The 23,735-nt window shown below is 51.9% G+C and overlaps 2 protein-coding genes across 4 annotated transcripts in view; one reads left to right on the top strand and one right to left on the bottom strand.

The window, feature by feature from the left end:
- Positions 1–556: 556 nt before the first annotated feature.
- TMEM79 (transmembrane protein 79) lies at positions 557–6,881 on the bottom strand. Of its 3 annotated transcripts, none has more exons than XM_065653780.1 (4): positions 6,859–6,881; positions 2,697–3,501; positions 1,692–1,905; positions 557–1,010 (listed from the first exon to the last, which is right to left on the bottom strand). In XM_065653780.1, exons 2-4 carry the CDS (start codon positions 3,406–3,408, stop codon positions 806–808), a joined length of 1,131 nt encoding a protein of 376 aa, XP_065509852.1. In that variant the 5' UTR covers positions 3,409–3,501; positions 6,859–6,881; the 3' UTR covers positions 557–805. The 3 variants fall into 3 exon arrangements, with proteins under 3 accessions (XP_065509852.1, XP_065509854.1, XP_065509853.1); XM_065653782.1 differs by lacking the exon at positions 6,859–6,881 and adding an exon at positions 6,756–6,818; XM_065653781.1 differs by lacking the exon at positions 6,859–6,881 and adding an exon at positions 5,331–5,397.
- Positions 6,882–7,162: 281 nt separating this feature from the next.
- SMG5 (SMG5 nonsense mediated mRNA decay factor) overlaps positions 7,163–23,735 on the top strand; it is a 30,714-nt gene continuing 14,141 nt past the window's right edge. The window contains exons 1-11 of the mRNA XM_065653617.1: positions 7,163–7,315; positions 13,857–13,955; positions 14,501–14,624; positions 15,369–15,525; positions 16,130–16,219; positions 17,365–17,454; positions 18,360–18,438; positions 19,008–19,133; positions 19,578–19,646; positions 21,425–21,633; positions 21,778–21,915. Coding sequence (XP_065509689.1) covers positions 7,239–7,315; positions 13,857–13,955; positions 14,501–14,624; positions 15,369–15,525; positions 16,130–16,219; positions 17,365–17,454; positions 18,360–18,438; positions 19,008–19,133; positions 19,578–19,646; positions 21,425–21,633; positions 21,778–21,915 — 1,258 coding nt within the window. The 5' untranslated portion in view covers positions 7,163–7,238. The remainder of the gene's footprint in view (positions 7,316–13,856; positions 13,956–14,500; positions 14,625–15,368; positions 15,526–16,129; positions 16,220–17,364; positions 17,455–18,359; positions 18,439–19,007; positions 19,134–19,577; positions 19,647–21,424; positions 21,634–21,777; positions 21,916–23,735) is intronic.

Raw genomic sequence — 23,735 nt, 5'->3', positions numbered from 1 at the left:
CCCATGATCCAGCGATGCTGGAGAAGCCAAACACTTGGCAGATCTAGATCCACCTTGGTGGATTTTTAACTGGTTTGGGTTGCGCCTGGGAATGGGAGAACTGAGACAATCAGACTTGCATGGGGCTGGACCCCCAGGGGTCCCTTTGTGTCTGCAGAGGACGTGGCCGTGGGTCCCAGTGCCCGTCCTGGGGGAACCCGCCGTCCCCCGCCCTCAGCAGCACGTCTGGTGCCATCTCACCCATCCCAGCTTCTCCCCGCATCCCTCCCCTGGTTTGTGAACCAGGTGCTGAACCTCTAGCAGGAGAAAGACGAGGGACACGCCGGGCAGGACTGGCCACTGTTGGGAGATGGATGGTTTGGAGCAACATCATTTTTTTCCCCCCCTCTAAGAAACATCATTTTAGGGCTGGATGATGTGATCTTGAGGGCAAAGCTGTGAGTCCTGGCAGCAGCGATTCCCAGGGGGATTTAACCTGCCTTCCCCAAACCAGTTACAGAGCCACTTGGTGAAGGGTTTTATTGGGCAAAACCACTCCAGCAGGAGACTGGACAAATCCCACCCCACCCCGTCATGGAACTGGGATCACTGGTGTTGCTCTGGTCCCTGTTCGCCCTCCCGCAGGAGCCTCCCCATGCAGAGGTTTTTACAGCCAAACTCTACCAACCCTGAGTGCCCAGCAAGACCTTTTTGGTTGTGAGCACCTGCACCCCTGCACCTTCGGGGCTCGCAGGGCGAGGCAGCGAGAAGAGCTCAACCCCTCTGCACCGCGGAGTCCAGGCACCCCAACTCCCTGAGCTCTCCCTCAGCCCCAAAACCGCAGTTTGGCCCTGCTGTCCTTGGAACTCTCCTCGGGCTTCGACGTCGCCAAAGCGAGGACGTTTTCAGGCTCCAGGACGAACATGCTGTAGAGGTTCCAGACCAGCATGGCCAGGAGGGGCAGGAAGGTCATGCTGAAGCCGAAGGCGCGGAAGGAGCGTCCGATGGCGTAGGACAGCCAGTAAATCAACCTGGGGAGGGCAGAGAGGTGCGGGCTCAGCCAGGCCTTCACTCAGGGGTTCTGACTCTAGTGATGGTTTGGGTTTGCCAGGCACGGACGCTGCGGGAGGTGGGATGAGGGATGCAGCGACCCTTCCCCTGAGCCGGCTCTCCTGGCTTTCGTTGACCAGAGCCACGAAGATGAGGGAGTGGAGCATCTCCCTGCCGAGGAAAAGGCTGAGGGAGCTGGGGCTCTGGAGCTGGAGAAGAGGAGACTGAGGGCTGAGCTCATTCATGGGGATCAATATGGAAAGGGGGAGTGTCAGGAGGATGGAGCCAGGCTCTTCTGGGTGACAACCAGTGACAGGACAAGGGGCAATGGGTGCAAACTGGAACACAGGAGGTTCCGCTTGAATAGGAGAAGAAACTTGTTCGCGGTGAGGGTGCCAGAGCCTGGCCCAGGCTGCCCAGGGAGGTTGTGGAGTCTCCTTCTGTGCAGACATTCCAACCCGCCTGGACACCTTCCTGTGTAACCTCAGCTGGGTGTTCCTGCTCCGGCGGGGGGGTTGCACTGGATGAGCTTTCGAGGTCCCTTCCAACCCGACATTCTGGGGTTCTGTGAGGCACCAAGGCCCAGCGTTTGCCAGCCCTCACAGACCCTGTTTGCACCCCAGGTGCTGCCACAGCCCAGGGAGAGGAAAGGAGCCACTTACCGGGAGATGGCGAAAAGCCCCGTGAGCAAAGGGATGAGCTTGAGGGCCTCCTGTGGGAGGTAGGTGGCCAGGACAGCCATGTTGAAGAAGTAGAGGATGAAGAGGTGGACAGATTGGGAGACGTATGTGCGGTGGATCTCCACCTCCTGCTGCAGCTCCCCAAAGGGCTCCAGCGCCGAAAGGCAGAGGCGGGAGATGCCGCTGACGATCATCCCTGGAGAGCAGAGAGAGGAGTTGAGCTTGGTGAAACCGCCTTGGAGCTGCGGGGCTGGGGGAGATGCAATGGGGTGGGAAAAGCATCCTGGGGTGTATTAGAAGGAGTGTGGTCAGTAGGTACAGAGAGGTTCTCCTGCCCCTCTGCTCTGCCCTGGTGGGGCCACATCTGGAATATCGTGTCCAGTTCTGGGCCCCTCAGCTCCAGCAGGACAGGGAAGTGCTGGAGAGAGTCCAGCGCAGCCACCAAGATGCTGAAGGGAGTGGAGCATCTCCCTGCCGAGGAAAGGCTGAGGAGCTGGGGCTCTGGAGCTGGAGAAGAGGAGACTGAGGGCTGAGCTCATTCATGGGGATCAATATGGAAAGGGGGAGTGTCAGGAGGATGGAGCCAGGCTCTTCTGGGTGACAGCCAGTGACAGGACAAGGGGCAATGGGTGCAAACTGGAACACAGGAGGTTCCGCTTGAATAGGAGAAGAAACTTGTTCGCGGTGAGGGTGCCAGAGCCTGGCCCAGGCTGCCCAGGGAGGTTGTGGAGTCTCCTTCTGTGCAGACATTCCAACCCGCCTGGACACCTTCCTGTGTAACCTCAGCTGGGTGTTCCTGCTCCGGCGGGGGGGGTTGCACTGGATGAGCTTTCGAGGTCCCTTCCAACCCCTGACACTGTGATCCTGTGAAAACCCGGTCTGCTACGTCTGGTGGGGGTAACGGAGCTGCACAGAGCTCAGCCCAGCCCCGCTCCCCCCGACACAGCCCAGCAGTGGTGGCAAAGGGCTTTGTACCCCCCGGCTCACCCAGGACGATGGGGAACGTGGCAAAGGCGGCGCAGCGCAGCGTGTAGAGCAGGCGGGCGCTGGTGGAGGGCAGCAGCGGGGCGTCGAAAGGCAGGAAGACATAGGCCCCATAGAGGAGGCAGGGGCAGAGCAGCAGGGCCCCCACCACCGCGGCCACGGCCTTCAGGTTGCCAGTGCCGCAGTCCCTGGCACACGGGCACCGCGAGCCCTCAGCCAGCGGTTTGGCCACTTGCCCCTCGAAGCTGAGCGGGTCCCCGTAGCGCAGGGAGCCGATGGGCAGGAAAACCGGCTTCTGAGGGAGCCTGTCGCCCTGCGGGATGCAGCCCCCGTTGCCTTCCCGGGGCCACGGGGACGGTTCCTTCTTCTGCTTGCCCGGGGTCTGCTCGATGCACTGCGGGTCGATGGGCACAAAGACGTGCGGCGCCATCACGGGCACGTCCTCATCTTCGGCCTCAGCGGGGGGACAGGTGGGAACGGCCTCCTCGGGGGCTTCATGTCCCCCTTCGGGACTCGAGCGTCTCTTGGTCTCCGCGGGCTCCGGGTGGCCCCGGGCGCTGTGCTGGCACCGGTCCCATGGCAGGGTGGCATCGGGGTCCCCCGGGTGTTCCTGCGGGGCTGGTGGCAGCTTGGCCAGGGGGGTGGCCAGGGCAGGGTTCCTCAGCTCCAGCAAAGCCACCTCCTCCGGGGGCAGGACGGGGTCAGCGGCGGCCATGGGAACAGCAGCTCGGTGCCGCTGGGGGACTGGCAACAAACTCTCCTGCGTTTCGAGGCGTCGAGAGGGGTTCCCGTCCCTTCCAGCTTCACCCTGTGCCAAGAGAAAGGAGACAGACAAAAAAAAGTAGGAGTGAGAGGTTTGGGGTCATGCACACAGCCCCAGTTACAATGTGGGGTGCAAACTGGCAGCCACAGTCCCTGGAGTCCCATCACCTGCCGTCCCTTCCACTATTAGGATGAAGCGGAGAAATAAACTTAACAGCAGATTCAATTGTACTGTTCAGCAGCATTCTTTTATTTCTATCAGCACTGGGGATCATCCTCCATAAGTGCTCCAAACACTGGATGCTCTTGCATTGCTTATATTCACATAATTATTACATATGCACTACAAATTTTGAAAATTTTGAAATACATCTATACTAAGAAATAACTGATGATGTTAGTTATAATTGTTTAGTTTCTTACTTACAATACATCTATTAATCATTAGTTAAATATAAACTAAGCGCTCTGCTTCTGAACAGTGTATTAGTCAATCTCCTGTCCCCTTCTTGTCACGCAGAGGGATCTAAAACTTGAAAAATATCCCCTCGTTTTGCAGGTGATCAGAAAGCATCGATGCTTTCTGACCACCTGCAAAACGAGGGGATATTTTCCAAGTTGAGCACGACTTTTGGAACTTAATCACAGTGTACATTAATTTGGCAGCTTCTCTTCAGGAGGACGCAGAGCCCCGTGTCCCCCGGCTCTCAGGCGCTGCCCGTGTGCCCAGTGGGACCGGGGCGCTGTGGTACCATCGGTACCATTGGCCGCAGTGACGAACCTCGGCTGTGCCGGCCGGGCTGCAGAACGAGGGCAGCCTGGGAATCGCTTCCCCAGCGCCCCTGGGTTCCAGAGCCGTGGGACTCGAGGGGGCTGGTCACTGCCCAGCCAGCGCCACCGGGGCCATTCGCGGCTCCATCCCGCGCCAGCACCAGCCAAGACTCGATCCCTGCGGAGAGCTGGCCTGGCCGCATCGGAGAATCATAGAGTAGAATGGTAGAATCATTTCGGTTGGAAGAGACCCTCAGGATCATCGAGCCCAACCATAACCCAACTCCAGCACTAAACCATGTCCCTGAGAACCTCATCTCCGTCTGTCCAACCCCTCCAGGGATGGTGACTCCAGCACTGCCCTGGGCAGCCTGTTCCAATGCCCCACAGCCCTTTGGGGAAGAAATTGTTCCCCACATCCAACCTCAACCTCCCCTGGCGCAACTTGAGGCCGTTTCCTCTGGTCCTGGCGCTTGTTCCTGGGGAGCAGAGCCCGACCCGCCCTGGCTCCAAGCTCCTTTCAGGCAGGTCAGAGATCAGAAGGTCTCCCCTCAGCTCCTGTTCTCCAGCTGAACCCCCAGCTCCCTCAGCCGCTCCCATCACACTTGTGCTCCAGCCCCTTCCCCAGCTCCATTCCCTTCTCTGCACTCTCTGCTAAAGGCAGGAGGGAGCCAGATTTGCTGCCTCTTGTGGCTGAGACCCATCTGGGGCAGGCACAGGAGGCTGCTGGGTGCTGCTTGCTATGGGGGAGCAGGAAATCAAGGCAGAAATCCCACGTTATTCCCTCTTAGCAGGGGATCCTTGTCTTACAGCCCATCTCAGGTGTTGCGGGCCGTGGCCATGGGAGCCTCCTGCAATGAAAATCTCTCTCTCTCCCTTCTGGGCACATTCAGTCCTGCTCCCCCAGAACGAGCCCTGGCCTGGCCACAGGCAGGGGAAACTGAAGCACGGAGTGGCGCAAGGCTTTATCTGAGGTCCACACACGGCCACAGTGGGTCCCCACGTCTTGCACGTCCCCACGTCCCCTCTCCCAGCCCCACTCGCTCGTGTCCCCGTGGGACAGAGCGGGAGCTGGTCCCGGGCTCCCCTCGCTGCCAGACTTACTTGGGGAGAGCTGGGGAGCCATGGAGCCAGGCGGCTGCACTGGGAGCCTGCGAAATGCTTCCAGTGCTTGGACTTCAAACCCGTTTAACCAGTCCAGGTGGGGCCAGGCTGAAAGGAGCAGGCGCAGCAGCACCCGGCCCATCCCGTGCCCCGGGATGTGTCCTCGCAGGCCCCCCCGCCCCGTGACGTGGGACACACTGGGACAAGCAGCTTGTCCACCCCACCCAGGGGGGGTTTGTGCTGGGCTGGGGCTCGTCCGCCATGGCAGAGTCTGTCGCTGTGACCACGGCCGTGCTCAGGGGGTGACACGAGCCCCAAGGGAACGGGGTGTAAGGAGCCACTGAAGGAGGAATGTTGTTTTTACAAAGGCTGAGGGAGCTGGGGCTCTTGAGCTTGGAGGAGACTGGGGGGTGAGCTCATTCATGGGGATCAATATGGAAAGGGGGAGTGTCAGGAGGATGGAGCCAGGCTCTTCTGGGTGACAGCCAGTGACAGGACAAGGGGCAATGGGTGCAAACTGGAACACAGGAGGTTCCGCTTGAATAGGAGAAGAAACTTGTTCGCGGTGAGGGTGCCAGAGCCTGGCCCAGGCTGCCCAGGGAGGTTGTGGAGTCTCCTTCTGTGCAGACATTCCAACCCGCCTGGACACCTTCCTGTGTAACCTCAGCTGGGTGTTCCTGCTCCGGCGGGGGGGTTGCGCTGGATGAGCTTCCGAGGTCCCTTCCGACCCCGGACGTTCTGCGATTCTGTGACTCTGTGATCCAGCACCCGACCCCAGTGGGGGAAGGCCTGAGAGACATCACACTGTGAATCCTTAATGTAAAACCAAGTCTCTTCGAACTAATCCCAGAATACAAACTGATTACTGTATTTAAAAAATTAATCTAGGGGTAAGGGTAGCCAGAGAGCCAGGAATCCAGATTTTAAATAGATTGGTACGGGAAAGGGTTGTTAGGATTAGACGGGTGAGGCGGGTAAACTGAGGCAGGGTCGGGTGGTTTGTAAACCCTGCAGCACCGACCCCTGGGGAACAGGGGAGCGAAACTGCGGCCGCGATTTCGGGGGATAAAAGCGGGGGCTTTTTGCCTTATTCCGTTAATAAAATCTGCTTTGCTGAGAGACGCTGCCTGGGCCTATTCTCTTGGTGAGGTGCTTGTTTCCCACAGCGGGGTCCTGAGGAGCCCCTGCCCCAGCCAGCAGCACCGGGACCGCGCCTTCCCCCGGACCCCCCGCCTCCTGATCCCCCCATCTCCCTTGGTCCCTCCGGTCCCCCTGGTTTCCCCTGGAACCCCCTCTGCTCCTGCCGTGGGGCTGGCAGCAGCTGCCTGGCCCACCAGACCCACAGTGGGAACTGGTGGGGGGACACGACACCCGCACAGCCCTGAGGCCCGGCTCCGGCGCCAAGAGGCACCGGTAACATGTAACCTCATCTGGGTGCTCCTGCTCTGGCGGGGGAGTTGGGCTGGATGATCTTTCGAGGTCCTTTCCAACCCCTGACATTCTGGGATTCTGTGGTAAAGGGCGTTACCTGACGCTGGCGCGGCCGCCATATTTGCCAGCACTAAGTGCTGGCGCGGCCGCCGCGTGTGCGTGGGGCGGGCGGGAAAGACGAGCAACTCTCGCGAGATGACGCCGCGCAGCCGTCATGTTGCCAGCACTAAGTGCTGGCGCGACGAGTCGGTTAAGTCTCGCGAGGTGAGGCCAGCCCCGCCGCCGCCATGTTTGCCCACCGCCGCCCGGTCTCGCGGCAAGTCTCGCGAGAGCGGCGCGGGGCAGGGGGCAGAGGCGCAGCCATGGCGGCCGAGCGGGGCCGGGGGCGGCGGCGGCGGCGGGGCCGGGCCGGGCGGCGCGGCCGGTGCTGAGGGGGCGGCGGGCGGGCCGCGCCGGGCCTGGGCCTCAACGGGCGCCATGAGCCAGGGCGGCGGGGCCGGCGGCGAGAGCGGCGAGCCGGAGGCCAAGGTGCTGCACACCAAGCGGCTGTACCGGTGAGGAGAGGAGCGTCGGGGCGGGAGGAGGATGAGGGAGCGGGGGGAGAGGAGGTGAAGGGTCCGGGGGAAACCGGCGGGGGGCAGAGGGGCGAGGGGAGGTGGGGTGGGGCCCGGGGAAGACTGGGGGGGCCCAGGGGAAGGGGATGGGGACCGGGGGAGAAAGGAGATGGGAGATTGGAGGTGGGAAAGGTGAAGGAGGTGGGAGAGAGGGGACTGGGGAGGAGCGAGGCCGAGGGGACTGGGGGGATTTGGGGAAGACTGAGGGGAAGGAGATGGTGGAGTCGAGGGGAGATGGGGGTTACCAGGGGGAAGGGGTTGGGGGGGGGTCCAAGGGAGATTGGAGAGGGGAGGAATTCAGGGGAGATTGTGGGGAACCAGGGGAAGGGGATTGGAGGGATATTCAGGGAAGATGGGGGGGGAACCAGAGGGAAGGGGATGGGGGGATTTAGGGAAGGCTGAGGTGAAGAAAATCGAGGGGAGTCCAGGGGAAGTGGGCAGTGCTGAGGGAAAGAAAAAGAGGGAAATTTAGGGGAGGCTTGGGTGAAGGGAACGGTGCGAGGGAGCTGTGTGGGATCCAGAGGAGATGAGCAATACCCGGGGTAGCGGGGGGGGGGGGGGGGGGTGGCCCTGGTGAATAAAAGGTGTGGGGGATCCAGGGGAGATGAGTCAGAACAAAAGGTGCTGGGGGATCCAGGCAGGATGGGAAAACAGTGGGAGCTGGAGGGAAAAAGGTAAGAAAGGGATCAGGGAAAGGGGGCCTGGGGCACCCAGGGAGATGTGTCGGGATGCAGGGGGTGGAGGAAGGAGTTGTGTGGGGTAGGAGGTGATGGGGGCTGAGGAGGAAGGGCAAGACACAGGGGCATCCAGGGAGAGCGGCTGGAGAAGAGAAGACGATGAGCAGGGGCTTGAGCCAGGGCGCTCTCTGGCTATATGGAGGGCAAGGCTGCTCTAGCTGCAGATCTTCCCCATCAAACACTCCCTCGTACCCCCTCTCTCACGTCTCTGCCCTGTACGTTGGAAACAGCGTCAGAAGATGAGATTCAGGGGATAATGGTGGCCTTGGTCAGCTCAACCCAGCCAGAACGAGGTGCTGTCAGCACCCAGGTGTTGACCCCTGCTCTGCTCATGACTTGTTTTGTGAATGTGGCCCAGAAATTGTCCCCGTCTGTCTCAGTTTCTCCCCCAGTAAAGCCGATTCATAGTGGTGTTTCAGCAGCAACAGTGTGGTTTTGAAGAGAAGCAAAATGGTCAAGGCAAGAGATTGATTCTATGGTGGGGTCCATTTTCTTTTTGTCTTGCCGACTTGCTCAGTGACATTGGACATATCCTTTCATCTTGTAGACCCTGCTCTAAAACAGGGCAAGGCTTTGCCTCCCTCTGAGAAATCTGGGAAGCTCCTTGCCCAAAAGTCCAAAGCACTAATAGCAAGTCTGAGTGGTGGTGACTAGAATTTGTGTGTTTCCATTATGTGCTTCGTACAAGCACGTTCCTTGCACTTGGGAGTTATGTTAGATGTTTTTTTTTTTTTTCTTACTGTGAGCTCAGTGGTATAACCATAGAAAAAAACCAATTCCCACAGTGGCTGGGGTTACCCAAGGTGTGGGCTGTGCTGTGGCGCTGGAAGCGCCTCCAGGGCTGTGCAGCCCCATATCTGCTGTCAAATTGAGATACCCCATTTGATTTTTAGGGGTGGCTTCCCACATCTGCTGGTAGTTGAGCTGGTGCAGTGTAACACGTTGCCCGCTGCCTCCTGCGGTGGGTTGGAGGGGGTGTATGTGCTCCTGCTTGCAAAATAGAATGTGTTTTATTTAATGCACCTTTGTCGTGGTTTGGGATGTGGTTTACTTTGTGGTCGCAGTGGACCAGGGATGTGCGTGGTACATCACATGTGAATGTCCCTTGGACAGACGTGGGATTGGTCATCATGGCAAGGAAGTGGTTCTTTTCTGTTTTAGTTTTTGCGGCAGAATAAGGCGTGCAGTCACTTCATAGCATTTTTACAGCAGCAGAGGAAAACCACGCTCCTGTAGAGATGGCTCTTAGCTGGAAGTAAAGATTGTGATTTTAATACAGGGTTTATAATATCTGCAGCAGCCACCAATTTTCTTGCAATGCTCATAGCAAGCTTTCTACGTTAACAGTCTCTTGACAATTCTCTATTTCAGCCTGAAGTTCAGTTAGATGAAGCATTAACTTTCTGCCCTCTCAGAAGCACGTCGTGCTCTGCATGGTGGCCGAATGTCTCTGGAAACTTTTGGCCATCAGATGAAGCGATGCCTTTGAATCCCAGAGGTTTGAATGTCACAGCCCCAGTGGCTGCGCCCACGTGGGATCAGTTTTGTGTCTGTGGGCGTTGATCCGGGGTCTATGTGGCCCCTGGAGTGTCTGTGTGGAGATGGGGTTGCCCGTCGCTGTTCGTAGGATGAGCTTTGATCTTTTCCAGTTAACCCCTCCTGGATTTGTAATCCACAAATTTCACCTCAGAACGTGGCAACTGCATTATCCCGGGTACTGTTTTACAATGTACATTTTAGCGTAGGGTGACTGGATTTACTTTCCAGATTTCTTTTCTGGATTCTGGGTAATTATTAGCTCATTAGCTTTATGTTACTATTCTTGTCTGCCAGTCTCATTCTGGGCAGTGTTATTTGTGTACTGAAACGTGCCAGAATACAAATGAATGGCTGCAGTGCTCCCCAAGAGCGGTCTTACCCCTCTGAGCCTGTGCCTCTTAGTGATGTATTAAATAAAGAAACAGAGCAGACAAATAATTCTCCCTGCTGCCTTGTCCCATCCCAGAATGCTGATGGCACAGAAGGAAAGCGATATGTTGGTTTCTGTGTGGACTTAGCGTTGGGCTGTTTCCCCTGTGCTTGGCATGACGTGCTGGACTTTTGTGATGTGATGTTCTTTTATTAGACTGGCAGCTGCTTTGCCTCCTCTGCGGTTCTGATGGGCTGGCTGAATGCAACGTTTAAACCCAGCAGGTATAAAAATGAGCACCGGGACAAAATTTGGCCTCGGTATCATTCAGCTCCTGGTCTCAAGCCACCCAAGGCACAAATGCTAAATTGAATTTTAGAGTGCGTGGTCTGCAGCCCCTGTGTTAGTGTCTCCCGACGTTTTTGAAGTGAGACTGGCTCCTGTCTCTCTTTTTCCTCACCGTGTCCCCTTTCCTCACCACTGCGGACACAGGATCCTTGCAGGTCATCACTGGCTGTCACAGATTCTTCTTTCCTCCCACCTCCGTCTCCTCCAGCTCGTGGAGCTCGTGCTGATCAGATGTTTCAGCCTGGGATCTGCCTTCTGTCTGACAGCTCGGGAATCCACGTCCTAAAAGATAAACCTCGCTGCTTTCGTGTCGCCAACTCCGTTTCTTCATGAACCCGTAAAGAGTCGCAGAAGCAACTGGCGTCTTCGTGTCCCACCCCTGACTGTCATAGGAAACGGGGTCGTGTGGGAGGGAAAGGTGAAATACCCTCCAGTGCCCCCACTGTGAAAGGAAACTTTTCTATCCTTCACGTTTGCCAGGGATTTGAGTCCTGATGCCTGGGAATGGGCTTTGCTCAACTGCATGTTCCCGTTTCGTACTCGCCGGTACTGTTGGCAGCCAAATTGCCGTCGCTTTGCATGTGACTTGGAAACGGGGTTCCGGCAACTGATTCTTGAGTAATTTGTGTGACTTAATGGGTGTCGTACTGCACAGGATCAGGGGATGCATTTCTGTCACTGCTCAAATCAGGAGGATTCTTAGATGAGGTCTTGGGACCCTTTTTTGTTTTGATATTAGAAAAATAGAGGCTTGTTTGGCACGTGAACTCCTGAGCAGTGAGAGAACCTGGCCCATGTGCCCATAAAGGAACCTGAATTGAATAAATTGCAGGAGAAGGAGTCGGTGTAGAGCCTTTGAATACAGTGGAGTTGCACGTGAGGATTTGCAGAGCCATGAAGATGCTGAAGGGAGTGGAGCATCTCCCTGCCGAGGAAAGGCTGAGGAGCTGGGGCTCTGGAGCTGGAGAAGAGGAGACTGAGGGCTGAGCTCGTTCATGGGGATCAATATGGAAAGGGGGAGTGTCAGGAGGATGGAGCCAGGCTCTTCTGGGTGACAGCCAGTGACAGGACAAGGGGCAATGGGTGCAAACTGGAACACAGGAGGTTCCGCTTGAATAGGAGAAGAAACTTGTTCGCGGTGAGGGTGCCAGAGCCTGGCCCAGGCTGCCCAGGGAGGTTGTGGGGTCTCCTTCTCTGCAGACATTCCAACCCTCCTGCACACCTTCCTGTGTAACTTCATCTGGGTGTTCCTGCTCCGGCGGGGGGATTGGACTGGATGAGCTTTCGAGGTCCCTTCCAACCCCTGACACTCTGTCATTGTGTGCGATGTGGGGACACGTGTGACATCCCACCCGAAGGGTTTGCTGTGGCCGGGGATGCAGGTGCTGATGTTTGTAGTCACCATGAAATCATCTCCCACCCTGAGGTGCCACTGACACGTGAGCTGGTATCAGACGTGCAGCAGCTGCTGCTGCACTGCACAGTGAAAGCCTTTTTACAGCTATTTTGAAGATGTAGAGGCTGCCTGTTTCGGAACCAGAAGATCATAGATTTCCTATACTTCTTTCTGGGGATAGATGAATCAGCAGTTCCCCTTTTTTCTGGTCACTCTCCTGCATAGGAAACAACTCTGTTCCCTGTGAGCTGCAGCGTTCATTCCTGCTGCAGAGGCTCTTTGGGAGATACAGGGACTGCAGGTTGCAGTAAGGATCTGTTTATTGGCTGCTGCTTTGTGGGGATCTATTTTGGGGAAACTAAACATGGCGGGGGGGGGCTTGGTCTTTTTTTTTGTTATTTTCTCCCCCCTCTGATATGCTGTGAGCTTGCGTGAATGCTTACTGCCTTTTGCCCATAAAGCAAAAAGCATTTTACTTGCCGTCCTTGCTGTTGAGGGTATTAGGTTGTTTGCAAAGGACCTGCAGGCCATGTGAGAAGGATGCCAGTGAGCTGTCAAGGTTAGCAGCAGATTTTTGTGTGTGATTCTTACTGTGTTCTTGGTTTTCTTTGTGATTATTTAGGAAGAAGTTGGTTCGACTTTGGTGTTTTGTTCTCCCAAGCCATTGTGTAAGACAATCCTCTTCCCCGTGCTTCTCTTCTGTTAGGTTCGTTGGTTGGCTTGGAGGACATAGTTCTTAAAGAGGAACATGTAGAGTCATCAGCTGGGAAAAGGTAATTTCAGGAGTCAGTTTATTGACCTCAAATACAGGCTCAACAATGACAGAGGTTTCGAGACAGTGTCTCTTAGTAGAGCAGGTTGGTTTTGCTTGCTTGAGCTGTCCATGAGATATTGGTGAGGGAACTTTCTGTCAGCACCGATGCTTCTCTAAGTCCCCGATTGCATTTCACTGCAACGTTCTGAAATTGTAGTCGGGTTTGTGCACAGCTACAAACATTCAAGTGCTCGAGGTTTTACACGCGGTGTGGAATTCCTCCTCCAGGAGGTGATTCACACAAGTATTTTTTTGCGTGACTCAGATGCTCGGACGTTGCTTGGTCTGCCTTTTAGGGGGAAAAAAAGATCTTGTAACAAATTTTGTATTTCAGGCTGGTTTTGAATATCTCTGTTACCTGTTGGTGAGAGATCTTTAATGGCTTTAATCAATGAATTGCTGTAATGAAGATCAGGAAGTTTTGGCAGATGACAATGACATGAGTTGCCTTCTTTCATAGACAGGTTGATGAGGAGACAGGAATCGGTGGAGATTTGACTCCAGTAATTCTTAGAAATGAATCAATTTTTTAATCATAGAGTTCAAGACGCTTAAATTAATCTGAGTGTATGTATAGCATGATTTAATTGTTGAGGTTAAAAGCTGCTAACGTGTCCAAAGACATTTCTGACTTGGCTACTGTGGAAATAATTGACATTTTTGACAAGACAGGCAGTGGGAACTGATGATTGTACAACTGATTTGCGGCAAAATCATTGCAGTGTATGTTCAGCCTTGAGACCACAGGCTTCGGGGAGACCTCATCACCATGTCCCAGTATTTAAAACGTGGCTACAAAGCAGATGGAAACTCCCTTTTTGCAAGGAGTCCCACGGAAAAGACGAGAGGTGATGGGTACGAGTTACCCCTGGGAGATTCTGATTGGACACAAGAGGGAAATTTCTCCTGATGAGAACAATCAGCCATTGGAATAATCTCCCCAGGGAAATGGTGGATTCCCAACATTGGACACTGTTAAGATTCAGCTGGACAGATTGTGCAGACCAAGCTTTTGCCAAGAAAGGTTGGACCAGGTGATCCCTGTGGTCCCTTCCAACCTCAAACTCTATGATTCTATGGTAACACTGCTTTTTTCTTCTTTCTGGAAGCTTTTTTCAAGTAGAATGCAGAAAGGAAACCAATTTATATGGTGTGGTGGTATAATGTGCCTTGCTAATAATGGAGTTAACTAGGCCGGTGTGGTTCTGTGCAGACATCGCAGATCTCATGAAGATAACCTGTAATTCTGAACCTCTTCTTTCCATGTCCCCTCGCAGAGCGGTGGTGGAGGCCGTTCACCGTTTGGATCTCATCCTTGGGAATAAGGCAGCGTATCAAGAAGTGTTCAAGCCAGAGAACATCAGCTTAAGGAACAAGTAAGTTGGGCAGGGCACTTTTTGAATGTATTTGGCTGGGGGAAATCCACAGGAAGCATTTGGAGTCTGCAGTTTTGTAGCGTATTTGATTTGTAGAGCAACTGTTGACCTGGAGTCCCTCCAGGTTTTGAAGCAGAGGCCAGATTGCAGGGCTGTATTTGAACAGCACCTTAACCATCCAGTCCACGGCCAGAGACTTTCCTGGGTGCCGTTGTAATACAAATAACTCGCCAATGCCTTCCTTCTAATAACCTTTAAAAAACTGTGTGGTGAGGAAACTTCTTATATGTGTGCAAAATATTTTATTGGATTCAGAGGATGATTTTTCTTAAGCTGTCAAGACAATTCTTGACATTGCTGCGATTTCGGAAGTTACTGGTAGCTGTCTGATCCCAGGTAAGCAGTCAGGTGTGTGGCTTTTCCAGATGTGCTGTTCCATCACTAGGTGGCCTATCTTATCCATCGTAACGAATCCAGATTTTCCTTTCCCGTGCTATATTTGAATTTGCCGTAGCTAAATGTGAATTCTCTGCCGTCTGTCTCAGGCTGCGGGAGCTGTGTGTGAAGCTGATGTTCTTGCATCCAGTGGATTATGGAAGAAAAGCAGAAGAACTGCTCTGGAGAAAAGTTTACTATGAAGTTATCCAGCTCATTAAAACAAATAAAAAGGCAGGTATCTATGGCTTGGGCGTGAGAAAGTCTCTGGCTGGGCAGAGAGTGAGACCAAGTTAAAAGTTTTTTGGTTGGAGAAGGTGTGGTCTGAACACGGGGCAGGAATCCAGGCTCTCCTCAAGTTTAGTCCTGGAGCTGCGGGCTGGTAATCCTCGTGATCTGGTGAGAGAGCTTGCCGCTGCAGAGGATATTTCAACATATTTTGCTTAATTTTTGTCTTCCCATCTTCAAAAGACACTTATCTCCATGTAGAATGATCTCGAGGGGCTTTTTCAGTGCTGATTGTTGGATCACTGGACAATGCTCCCAATATTCATACTCGTATTGTCTAATGCCGTGAACTCTCTCCTGGTGATCTGGTTGTCTAAATGTATTTAAGATGTGCTCTTACCAGATGCTTTGTTTTGATTTATTTGTTGTTGTGGCAAGTATTTAGTCTTCTTGATGCTGCCCCTTAGTAAATGCCGGCTGGGTGGATGGATGGATGGGTGGGTGGGTGGCTGGGTGGGTGGGTGGCTGGCTGGATGGGTGGGTGGCTGGCTGGATGGCTGGATGGATGGGTGGTTGGCTGGATGGCTGGCTGGATTACAACATCACTGAGCGAGAGGAGGGACAGAACTGTGCAAAACCAACTGCAGCTGAGCCACCCACTGTCTTCCTTCACACTCGGTGTAACTGGGGCGACCAGCCTAAAATATCTCCTGGATTCCATGAACATATGATCATTTTTCTTCCCTCCAGCACATCCACAGCCGTAGCACTCTGGAGTGCGCGTACCGGACTCACTTAGTTGCTGGCATAGGATTTTACCAGCACCTTCTGCTCTACATCCAGTCCCACTACCAGCTGGAGCTGCAGTGCTGCATCGACTGGACACACGTCACGGACCCTCTCATAGGTTGGTGGTCGATTTGTGGGCAAGGTCTAAATCAAGTGGCTTCCCCTTGCGCTAGTCCATCTATGTTGAGTTTTTTAATACCAAACTAGGGCGCAACAAAGGGTTTCTAACAGGAAGAAAATGCTGCTAGAAAATTCTTTAGTAATTGCTTGATGATGGCAGATTTTATGGAAAACTGAGGAGCGCTTCTGGCTGTACGGATTGTTTTTAAAAGCCTAATGAAAGCAAGGGTCAATGGGTGCAAACTGGAACACAGGAGGTTCCACTTGAATATGAGAAGAAACTTCTTCAGGGTGAGGGTGCCAGAGCCTGGAGCAGGCTGCCCAGGGAGGTTGTGGAGTCTCCTTCTCTGCAGACATTCCAACCCGCCTGGACACCTTCCTGTGTAACCTCAGCTGGGTGTTCCTGCTCCAGTGGGGGATTGCACTGGATGAGCTTTCGAGGTCCCTTCCAACCCCTGACGTTCTGTTATTCCATGATAGGTGGCAGCCAGCAGTGTGCTCTTTGTTTTCATCCCGTGAAATGTTGGTTGTCTTGGGCAGAGCCGTGGGCAGCTTGTGTGTCTTTCTCCAATGATGTATGTGATTTCATGTTTCTCACGTAGGCTGCAAGAAACCCGTGTCTGCGTCAGAGAAGGAGATGGAGTGGGCACAGATGGCGTGTCACAGGTGTCTGGTTTATCTGGGAGATCTGGGTAAGAACAGCATCGGCTTTTGGATCAACCTTTAATACACTAGAAAGATGGTGCCTGTACACTGCCCAGTCCGTCAGTGAGAGTCACCAGCCAGAGTTACTTGCAGATACTGGTTTCCCTTGGGCACATTTGTCAATGGCTCGTGCAAGTTGAAACCCTCCTGGATAACTGAACTGCTACAAATTGCAGAAGCTTTGGTTTGGGGCACGTAGATGAGGAGTTTGCTGTTGATAAACGGCTGTATCCATGGCTGTGTAACAATGGAAGACTTCAGTTTTATTTATGTTATTTGGACAGCGTGAAGGAAACTCAGAGTAGGCCGACTTCTCAGTTCAGACTTGGTTTAAGTTTGCCTTATGGAGCCACTGTTGGCAGCACAAGCGTGACTGAAAATCAGCTTTGTTAAGCAATATTGTGAATCAGTTCAGAGCACTTGGCCACCGCAAAGCTGCAGGTTCTTTGTCATTGTGTCTGGCTGCGTGTCATCCCTTTTATAGCAGATGGATCCATCCCACAGTCACGACCTCCTGAATTATGTGGTACGTGTGTCAACTTCATCGTGAACATGTGGGAGTGAAGGCGATGAGAAAGAATGACTTACCTGACTGGTGGGAGAGAAACATGCTCACCTCTTCACAGTGCTTTCACCTAAGGTTTCCAAAATGCCTACTATTGTCAAAAAAAAAAAAAAGAGTCTAGCCACAGCCAGGTATTTTATTAGGTCAGCTGGTTTGCTGTAGGTTTCACACTTACTGTAGTACAATATAGTCTGAGGTACTGGGAAACGGAGCACAAATCTGAGTTGTTTCAAGGATAAATGAATTGGCCCTTAACACACGGAGCAGAAGAATTTCTTCTTTTTGCTTACAGGCTGTCACAAGTGTCGAGGGACATTCCCTGTGCTTGAAGTGTTAGGGATTGTGATGTGCGGAATAGTGCAGTTAAACGTACTTCAAACAGGCCTGGCAAACTGTGTACATTTCTGTGTTTTGCCAAGAGCAGTTCTTCTTTGATGGTTTTGTTGACTTGGCCAGTATTTCTAGTTTTGTGGTATTTTTAATCTGTAGGGAAACTGTGCTTCTCTAGAAGGGAAGAGAAGGCAGTGCCGCCTGGTTCCTGATGTGCGGTGTGCCATTCTCTTTCAGCTCGCTACCAGAACGAACTGGCAGGTGTGGACACAGAGCTGCTGGCTGAGCGATTTTACTATCAAGCTCTTTCTGTTGCACCACAAATTGGTGAGTTACCGTGAATTCTTAGTTGTTCAAATCATGTCGCAGCAATCTGCAGACAGTACTCTGTGATACTGCTCTGGTCGGGTTTGCATCCTGCTGCTGAGAGGGGAGTGGGTTTATTCTCTGGTTAAAATTTCTTCCTTCTTTGAGCATCTCTCTCTTGTTGGCAAACCAAAGAGAGGAGTTAAATCAAAGATGCTCTTTGCCAGTGACCTCACTGGATCATCTGTTAACCTGTAGAACCTCAGACTTGTGCGGATGAGGTAAAGTTGTGCTTGTCTGGCTAAGCTGTCCCAGCTAAACTGGAGCAGAGCATTACTGATCATCTCTCTCTTTTTACACCTGCAAAAAAATGTCACGTGCTGTTTTCTCCTTCAGAAGTGACTACTTATGGGAACACATTGCGGTGAGAGTTGAGATCTTGTCGTAGCTCAAAAAGTGTCCAGTTCCAGAAAAATGTTTTCGCTGTGCTGTCTTTGCAGAGTTCTCACTGAGTTGTTTGACAGGCCAATCCTAAATACCAATAAGTGACAAACATTTAAGTACCACAGTGAGATGGAGCAGAACTCTTAGATGCTGATAAGATGCTGTCTGCGTCAAGAGAAGTACACCATCCCAGAGTCCAGGGCGTGGTGTTATTAATGCAGAGGAAGAGGCATTGTTTGCACTGCTTTCTCATGTAGATAACTAGCAGGAAGGTGGGGAGGATCTTTAAGCACTATAAAACAGAAAAAAAATGCAGGTGGTGAAAGGATTGAGTAGCCCAGACCTTTGTACTGCAGCTTTACCGATGTTTGCGTCTCCTGTCCTCCTGGTGTGGAGATGTTGTGAGAAGGAAAGGATCTGCTTTCTAGCAGGACCGTTGGAGAATTGTGCGTTCACTCCATTGCCCCTCTCTTTCCCAACAGGGATGCCCTTTAACCAGCTGGGGACGCTGGCAGGGAGCAAATACTACAATGTGGAAGCGACTTATTGCTACTTACGCTGGTGAGTGTCTGCGAGGATCTTGGCTTTCTAGCCAGAGAATCCAGTCACTGGGGGTGCTGGTGCCAGATTCTCTTCTCCTTTACTTCGGACTTGTTCCTGTTTTCAGAGGAATGGGAAAGAGAGGTGGGTTTATCAGGACTGATAGGAATAAAGAGACTTGGTTGAACCAAACCATAGTGCTGGTCGCCAAAATACACGTGCGGGGCAGCACTTGGAGGGCAGGGTTTTATCTGAGCCCCTCTGCCTGTGCTGGAGGGCCAGGTTTGAAGGGGAATGGAGGTGCTGAGGCACCCTGTGCAGTGAGATGGGTGGAATTCAGTTATTTCAGCACAGCCTTAAGGCCTAAATTGGGAAAGGTATGTAAACGGTGCAGATGGAGCTGCAGTGCAGCTTGGAATGGGGTCTGCAGACATCAGTGGGAGTTACGTGGGCCCAGCACATTCAAACAAAAGCACTAGGGACCCGTCTTCCTGCTTAGATGCCTGAATAATTCTGCTGAATTAAAACCATAAAATATGAGCGACCTTGTGGGAAAGTAACTTTTGACATGTTCTGTTTTGATATCTCAGTATCCAGTCTGAAGTGTCCTTTGAAGGTGCCTATGGGAACCTGAAGCGGCTCTATGACAAAGCAGCCAAAATGTATCACCAGTTGAAGAAATGTGAAACCAGGAGGTTGTCTCCGAGCAAGAAACGGTAAGAGAGAAAAGAAAAGGAGAGGAGTGCAGGCTGGGGGTTTGCAGTGTCATCCTCTGGGCTGAAAGTGTCTTTCTGGGAAGTGGGAACTGCTACATGGCCCGTTCGAGGCGGTGACTGTTCCCAGAATTTCGAGAGCTCCAGTCTGGATTCCATTCTTGATCTCTTGGGTCATAATTTCAGGAGAAAAGCTTAAATGCTGGCCAGGTGTAGAGTTTGAGGTGAGAGATTCCTCCGCCTTCCCTGGAGCTGGTGGCTGTTTGTGAGGACTGAGGCATATTGGTGAAAATTAGAAGTGTATAAGCTGTCTTTTTCTCCAGTTTTATCAGAATGTAGTTTTCAGTTGAGCCCTGATTTACCTATCAATAGAGCTTTTGTTAACAGTCTAGTCCGTCTCTGTGACACGGTACCTGTTTTACTTTGTTTTCTTCTCCATCTTTTCAGAGGCAAAGACATTAAGAGGTTGCTGGTGAGCTTTATGTACCTGCAGAGTCTTCTGCAGCCAAAAAGCAGGTAAGGTTACGGCAGATTATATCTTCTATTGATAACTCACAGTAGCAAGCATTCAGAATTGGAAGACACTGTAGGATACCAGTCCCTGCGCTGAGGGTTTCTGTCAAAAGGTCCAAGACTTTAGTCTTCTAACCCTGCAGGGAGGGTGAAGAAGATTGTCTTCTAATGGAGACTGGAATACCAAAGGCTTAAATACTTTGTGACTCTGGCTAAATCAAGCCAGTAGCTAAGTGAACGTGGAGCTCCCGAGCGTCGCAGCTCATCCCCGCGCTTTGCCTTTGGTGTTTTCTGGCCTTGTTCAGTCAGCAAATGCTTTTTCCTGGCAAGCCGCTGCGTTTGGGCTGACAGGGCAGCAGTCACCCCCTGTACGTGTGCGTTTGGAACTCTGTAACTAAATGCCTTGTTTAAAGAAACAAATAGCGTAACCTGTCCTGTTAGAATAAATGGAAAGCTTTGTACAGCTGCGTGATTATTTTTTTTTCTTGGATTTTAGCTGTCTCTGCTGGGAGGTTTCGTGTGGTTGTAAATTAACCTCTTACTGCTTTAAACAGAGCAGGTGTTTTAAAGGGCTTATATACACAGTTAAACTCCTCTTGGAACCATTTCGGTTGGAAGGGACTTTGCAGGGACCTGGTCCTCCCCCAGAGCAGGATCCGCTGTGATGGGAGATTCAAATCTAAATGGATTTAAGGAGAGATTCCACACCAATCTAGGCCCCTCCGGTGTCTGACCACCTTCACTCTGGTATCTTTTCTCCTTGCGTCTATTCTCATTTTTCCTTTTCTGCAGCTTGTACCTGTTGTTTCCTTTCCTCTTGCTTGTGCTGTCCTCTAACCACCTATTCGGCATCTGAAAACAGACGATTACACCCCCTGAGCCCTCCGTCTTTCAAACTGAACAAACTCGTTCCTCTTTGCCTCTTCTAGACATCACATTCTCCATTCTCCTTGACAGTTCTCTGCTGGACTAAGTCCAGTTTGTCAGTGTCTTTCTTTTTGGTTTTGGTGGGGATTGTTTTTTTTGGTTTTGTGGGGTTTTTTTCTGTACCTCAGGACGGGATGCAGTTACAGCAGATGCCCTCTCCTGAGTGCCAAACACAGAGGAATAATCATTTTCCTCAACCTGCTGACTGTGCCCTTGCTAATGCAGCCCAGGATAGGGTTAGCTTTCAAATACTGAATTATACCATGGTACAAGTTCAAGGCTCGTTTAATATCTGCTTAATGCATATTTAGAGCATAAGAAAATTGGAAATTACTTCCATTTCCCAAGAACATTGCCTCCTGAAAAGGATTTGCTAGATGTTTTGGAGACAGGTTAATTTTGTAACTAAGAGACTCTTGTTATACTGAATACCATGGATGCTTCCTTTGAAGCTCCAGAGGATTTTGCAATATTCTTATGGGGCTGCAAGTTAGAGGAAAAGTTGAGTCCCCAGTATGTGTGCTGCAATGGAGCCCTTGAACTGAGCAGCAGATCCAAAACTTCTGCTGCCTTTAGCATTGAAGTGCCCTGTGTGTCTTAACAGTGACTGCCTGAGCTCCCAGGGAAAAAGTCATGTATTTTTTGGTGACCCATCTTTGCAGGAAGGTGCTCTAGTTATTGTTTGTCTTTAGTTTAGCAGCTTTGGAGAGGAAGACGTCATCTGATTCATCTCACTGGTGCTGCATCCTGTCTGGTGCTAAAGGACAGCCTGACTGCCTGTGTTGGTTCAGTTTCCATTGTCAGGAGCTTGGATCTTGAATAATAATTCTTGTTTATTTTTTCCTCTTGATAAGCTCTCTGGATTCTGAGCTGACATCTCTCTGCCAGTCTGTGCTGGAGGATTTCAACCTGTGCTTGTTCTACCTGCCTTCTCCTCCTAATCTGAGTTCAACTAGTGAAGATGAAGAAGAGTATGAGAGTGGCTACTCCTTCCTTCCTGATCTCCTCATCTTTCGCATGGTGATCATCTGCCTCATGAGTGTTCACAGCCTCAAGAGGGCAGGTAACCAGTGCTTTATTCAGCCGTTCGGAAATGTTGTGATTAACATTCCGCAGTCCAATTAGGCTGAAGATGTTGTCTTAATTGGCATCCATGTTTTGGACCAGCGGTCAGTCTCCTTCAACTCATTGCTCTGTCTTGTTGCAGGTTCGAAGCAGTACAGTGCAGCCATTGCTTTCACGCTGGCCCTCTTCTCTCATCTGATCAATCACGTCAATATTCGCCTGCAGGCAGAACTAGAAGAAGGGGAGAATCCAGTCCCAGCCTTTCAGAGCGATGGCACAGGTAAGAGGGTAGGGACGGTCTAAGCTGGGTCTCCCCAGTTGCCTGCCTGTAGGGCTGACTTTTACTTTGCTTTCCTAAATCTTCTGGGCATGGGTTTTGTGTTGGAGACCTCTTGATCCTTGATTGCTGGGCTGAAATCCCCAAAGATGGGTAATTTGCTGAGACAGTCTCCACTTGGACTCTCTCTGTGAGTATTGGAGTCATCACAGGATGAAAATGTTGCTTTCCTTGTGGTAAGCAGTTACTTTCTGTATCTCCTGTGCTCCTTATGTCCTGTCCCTCTATGTGTTGTTATTTACTGGACTCTTTTCTCCTCCACTGGGGAGGTAATCTCAGGACAGCAGTGGAGGCAGCTCAGCAAACCTCATCTCTGCTCAGATAAAACCACATCTGTAGTTTTGAGGGGATCCTGTTGAGCTGTCATGGTTTAACTCGAGCTGGCAATACAACCACACAGACACTCACTCACTCCAATAGGGGAGAGAATCGACAGGGAAGGGAGAAACTTGGATTGAGATAAACACAGTTGAATAAAATAACAAAATACTAATATGCTACTAGTAAAGATATATATATAAAATAGAAATAAGAGATACTCAAGGCAATTCGTCATGAACACGCTGAGCAGCCAGTCCCAGGAAACGGCACCTGGCACCTGGTCCCAAAGCTGATCCCAGGGAGAGGAAAGAGAGAAGAAGGCAGAAAAGCCCAGAGGCCTCTGCAAAATGGCAAAAGGCCGAACTAAACATCCCGACCGAAACTCCCCGGCTACCCCAGAGAGAGAGAGAGAGAGAGAAGAGCCAGAGAGATCAGTAGGGCCAAAGCTGGAAGTTCCCAACTCTCCTTAAATAATTAGCATGACACTAACAGGCTGGAACACTCTGATTGCTCAGTCTGGGTGTCCGTCCAGCTCTGTCCGTCCATCCCCTTCCTCGCTGCCTCACACCTGTGGGCAGAGCTCAGAGTGTCCTTGGCTCTCAGAGCAGAGCAATTCCAAACATTAACTCTGTGCTGGGCTGTTGTCTCTTGTTCTCAAACTAAGCCCAAATAATGAGCGTGCGAGCTATGGAAAAGAAAGGTTTGTAACTGCATGAGGAAAATTAACCCATTTTCAGTCAAACCAGCACACGAGCAGAGAATAAAACTGCTGAATCTTTTCCCTGCACACTGTCAATTTGTAGCATTCCACAGAACGCAAGAGTTTTCCTGGTCGAAAGCAGCAATGAAAACTCCTCCCCTGCATGGATTTTGAAGCTGTCAGGGTGACACGAGATTTCTGGAAAGGCTGTGAGCACGTTGGTCACGGAAGGGATTAGGACAACTCAGCCCAGTTGAGTGGCTGGTTTAATCGAGCGCACGCCCTTGCCCTGCTTGGTGGCTCGCTTGGCTCTCAGGCTGGGGAAAAGAAAGTTGGGGAAAGAAAAGCTGGGGAAAAAGATTTTCTACTGCTCTGGCAGCATTCAGCACTGAGGCTGCTGATAACGGAGCAGCACAGCTGCGATCTATCTCGATTTCAGTAAAGCATTTGACACAGTCTCCCACAGCATCCTCGCTGCTAAACTGAGGAAGTGTGGACTGCATGATAGTGAGGTGGACTGGGAACTGGCTGAAGGAAAGAAGCCAGAGAGTCGTGGTCAATGAGGCAGAGTCCATTTGGAGGCCTGTATCTAGTGGAGTCCCTCAAGGGTCGGTACTGGGACCAGTCCTATTCAATATATTCATCAACGACTTGGATGAGGGAATAGAGCAACTGTCAGCAAGTTTGCTGGTGACACCAAACTGGGAGGAGTGGCTGACACTGGAAGGCTGTGCTGCCATCC

The sequence above is a fragment of the Caloenas nicobarica genome, chromosome 31 (genome assembly GCF_036013445.1).
Source record: "Caloenas nicobarica isolate bCalNic1 chromosome 31, bCalNic1.hap1, whole genome shotgun sequence".
Taxonomy (NCBI): domain Eukaryota; kingdom Metazoa; phylum Chordata; class Aves; order Columbiformes; family Columbidae; genus Caloenas; species Caloenas nicobarica.
The sequence above is the reverse complement of the archived record's forward strand: the minus strand, read 5'-3'. Positions and strand labels throughout refer to the sequence as shown.

Excerpts from the sequence above, each read along its gene's own strand:
- TMEM79 (XM_065653780.1), bottom strand. The coding sequence starts at position 3,408 with ATGGCCGCCGCTGACCCCGTCCTGCCCCCGGAGGAGGTGGCTTTGCTG. Across the intron at positions 1,906-2,696 it reads CACGTTCCCCATCGTCCTGG|GGATGATCGTCAGCGGCATC; the intron begins GTGAGCCGGGGG and ends TCTGCTCTCCAG. Across the intron at positions 1,011-1,691 it reads GGGCTTTTCGCCATCTCCCG|GTTGATTTACTGGCTGTCCT; the intron begins GTAAGTGGCTCC and ends TGCCCTCCCCAG.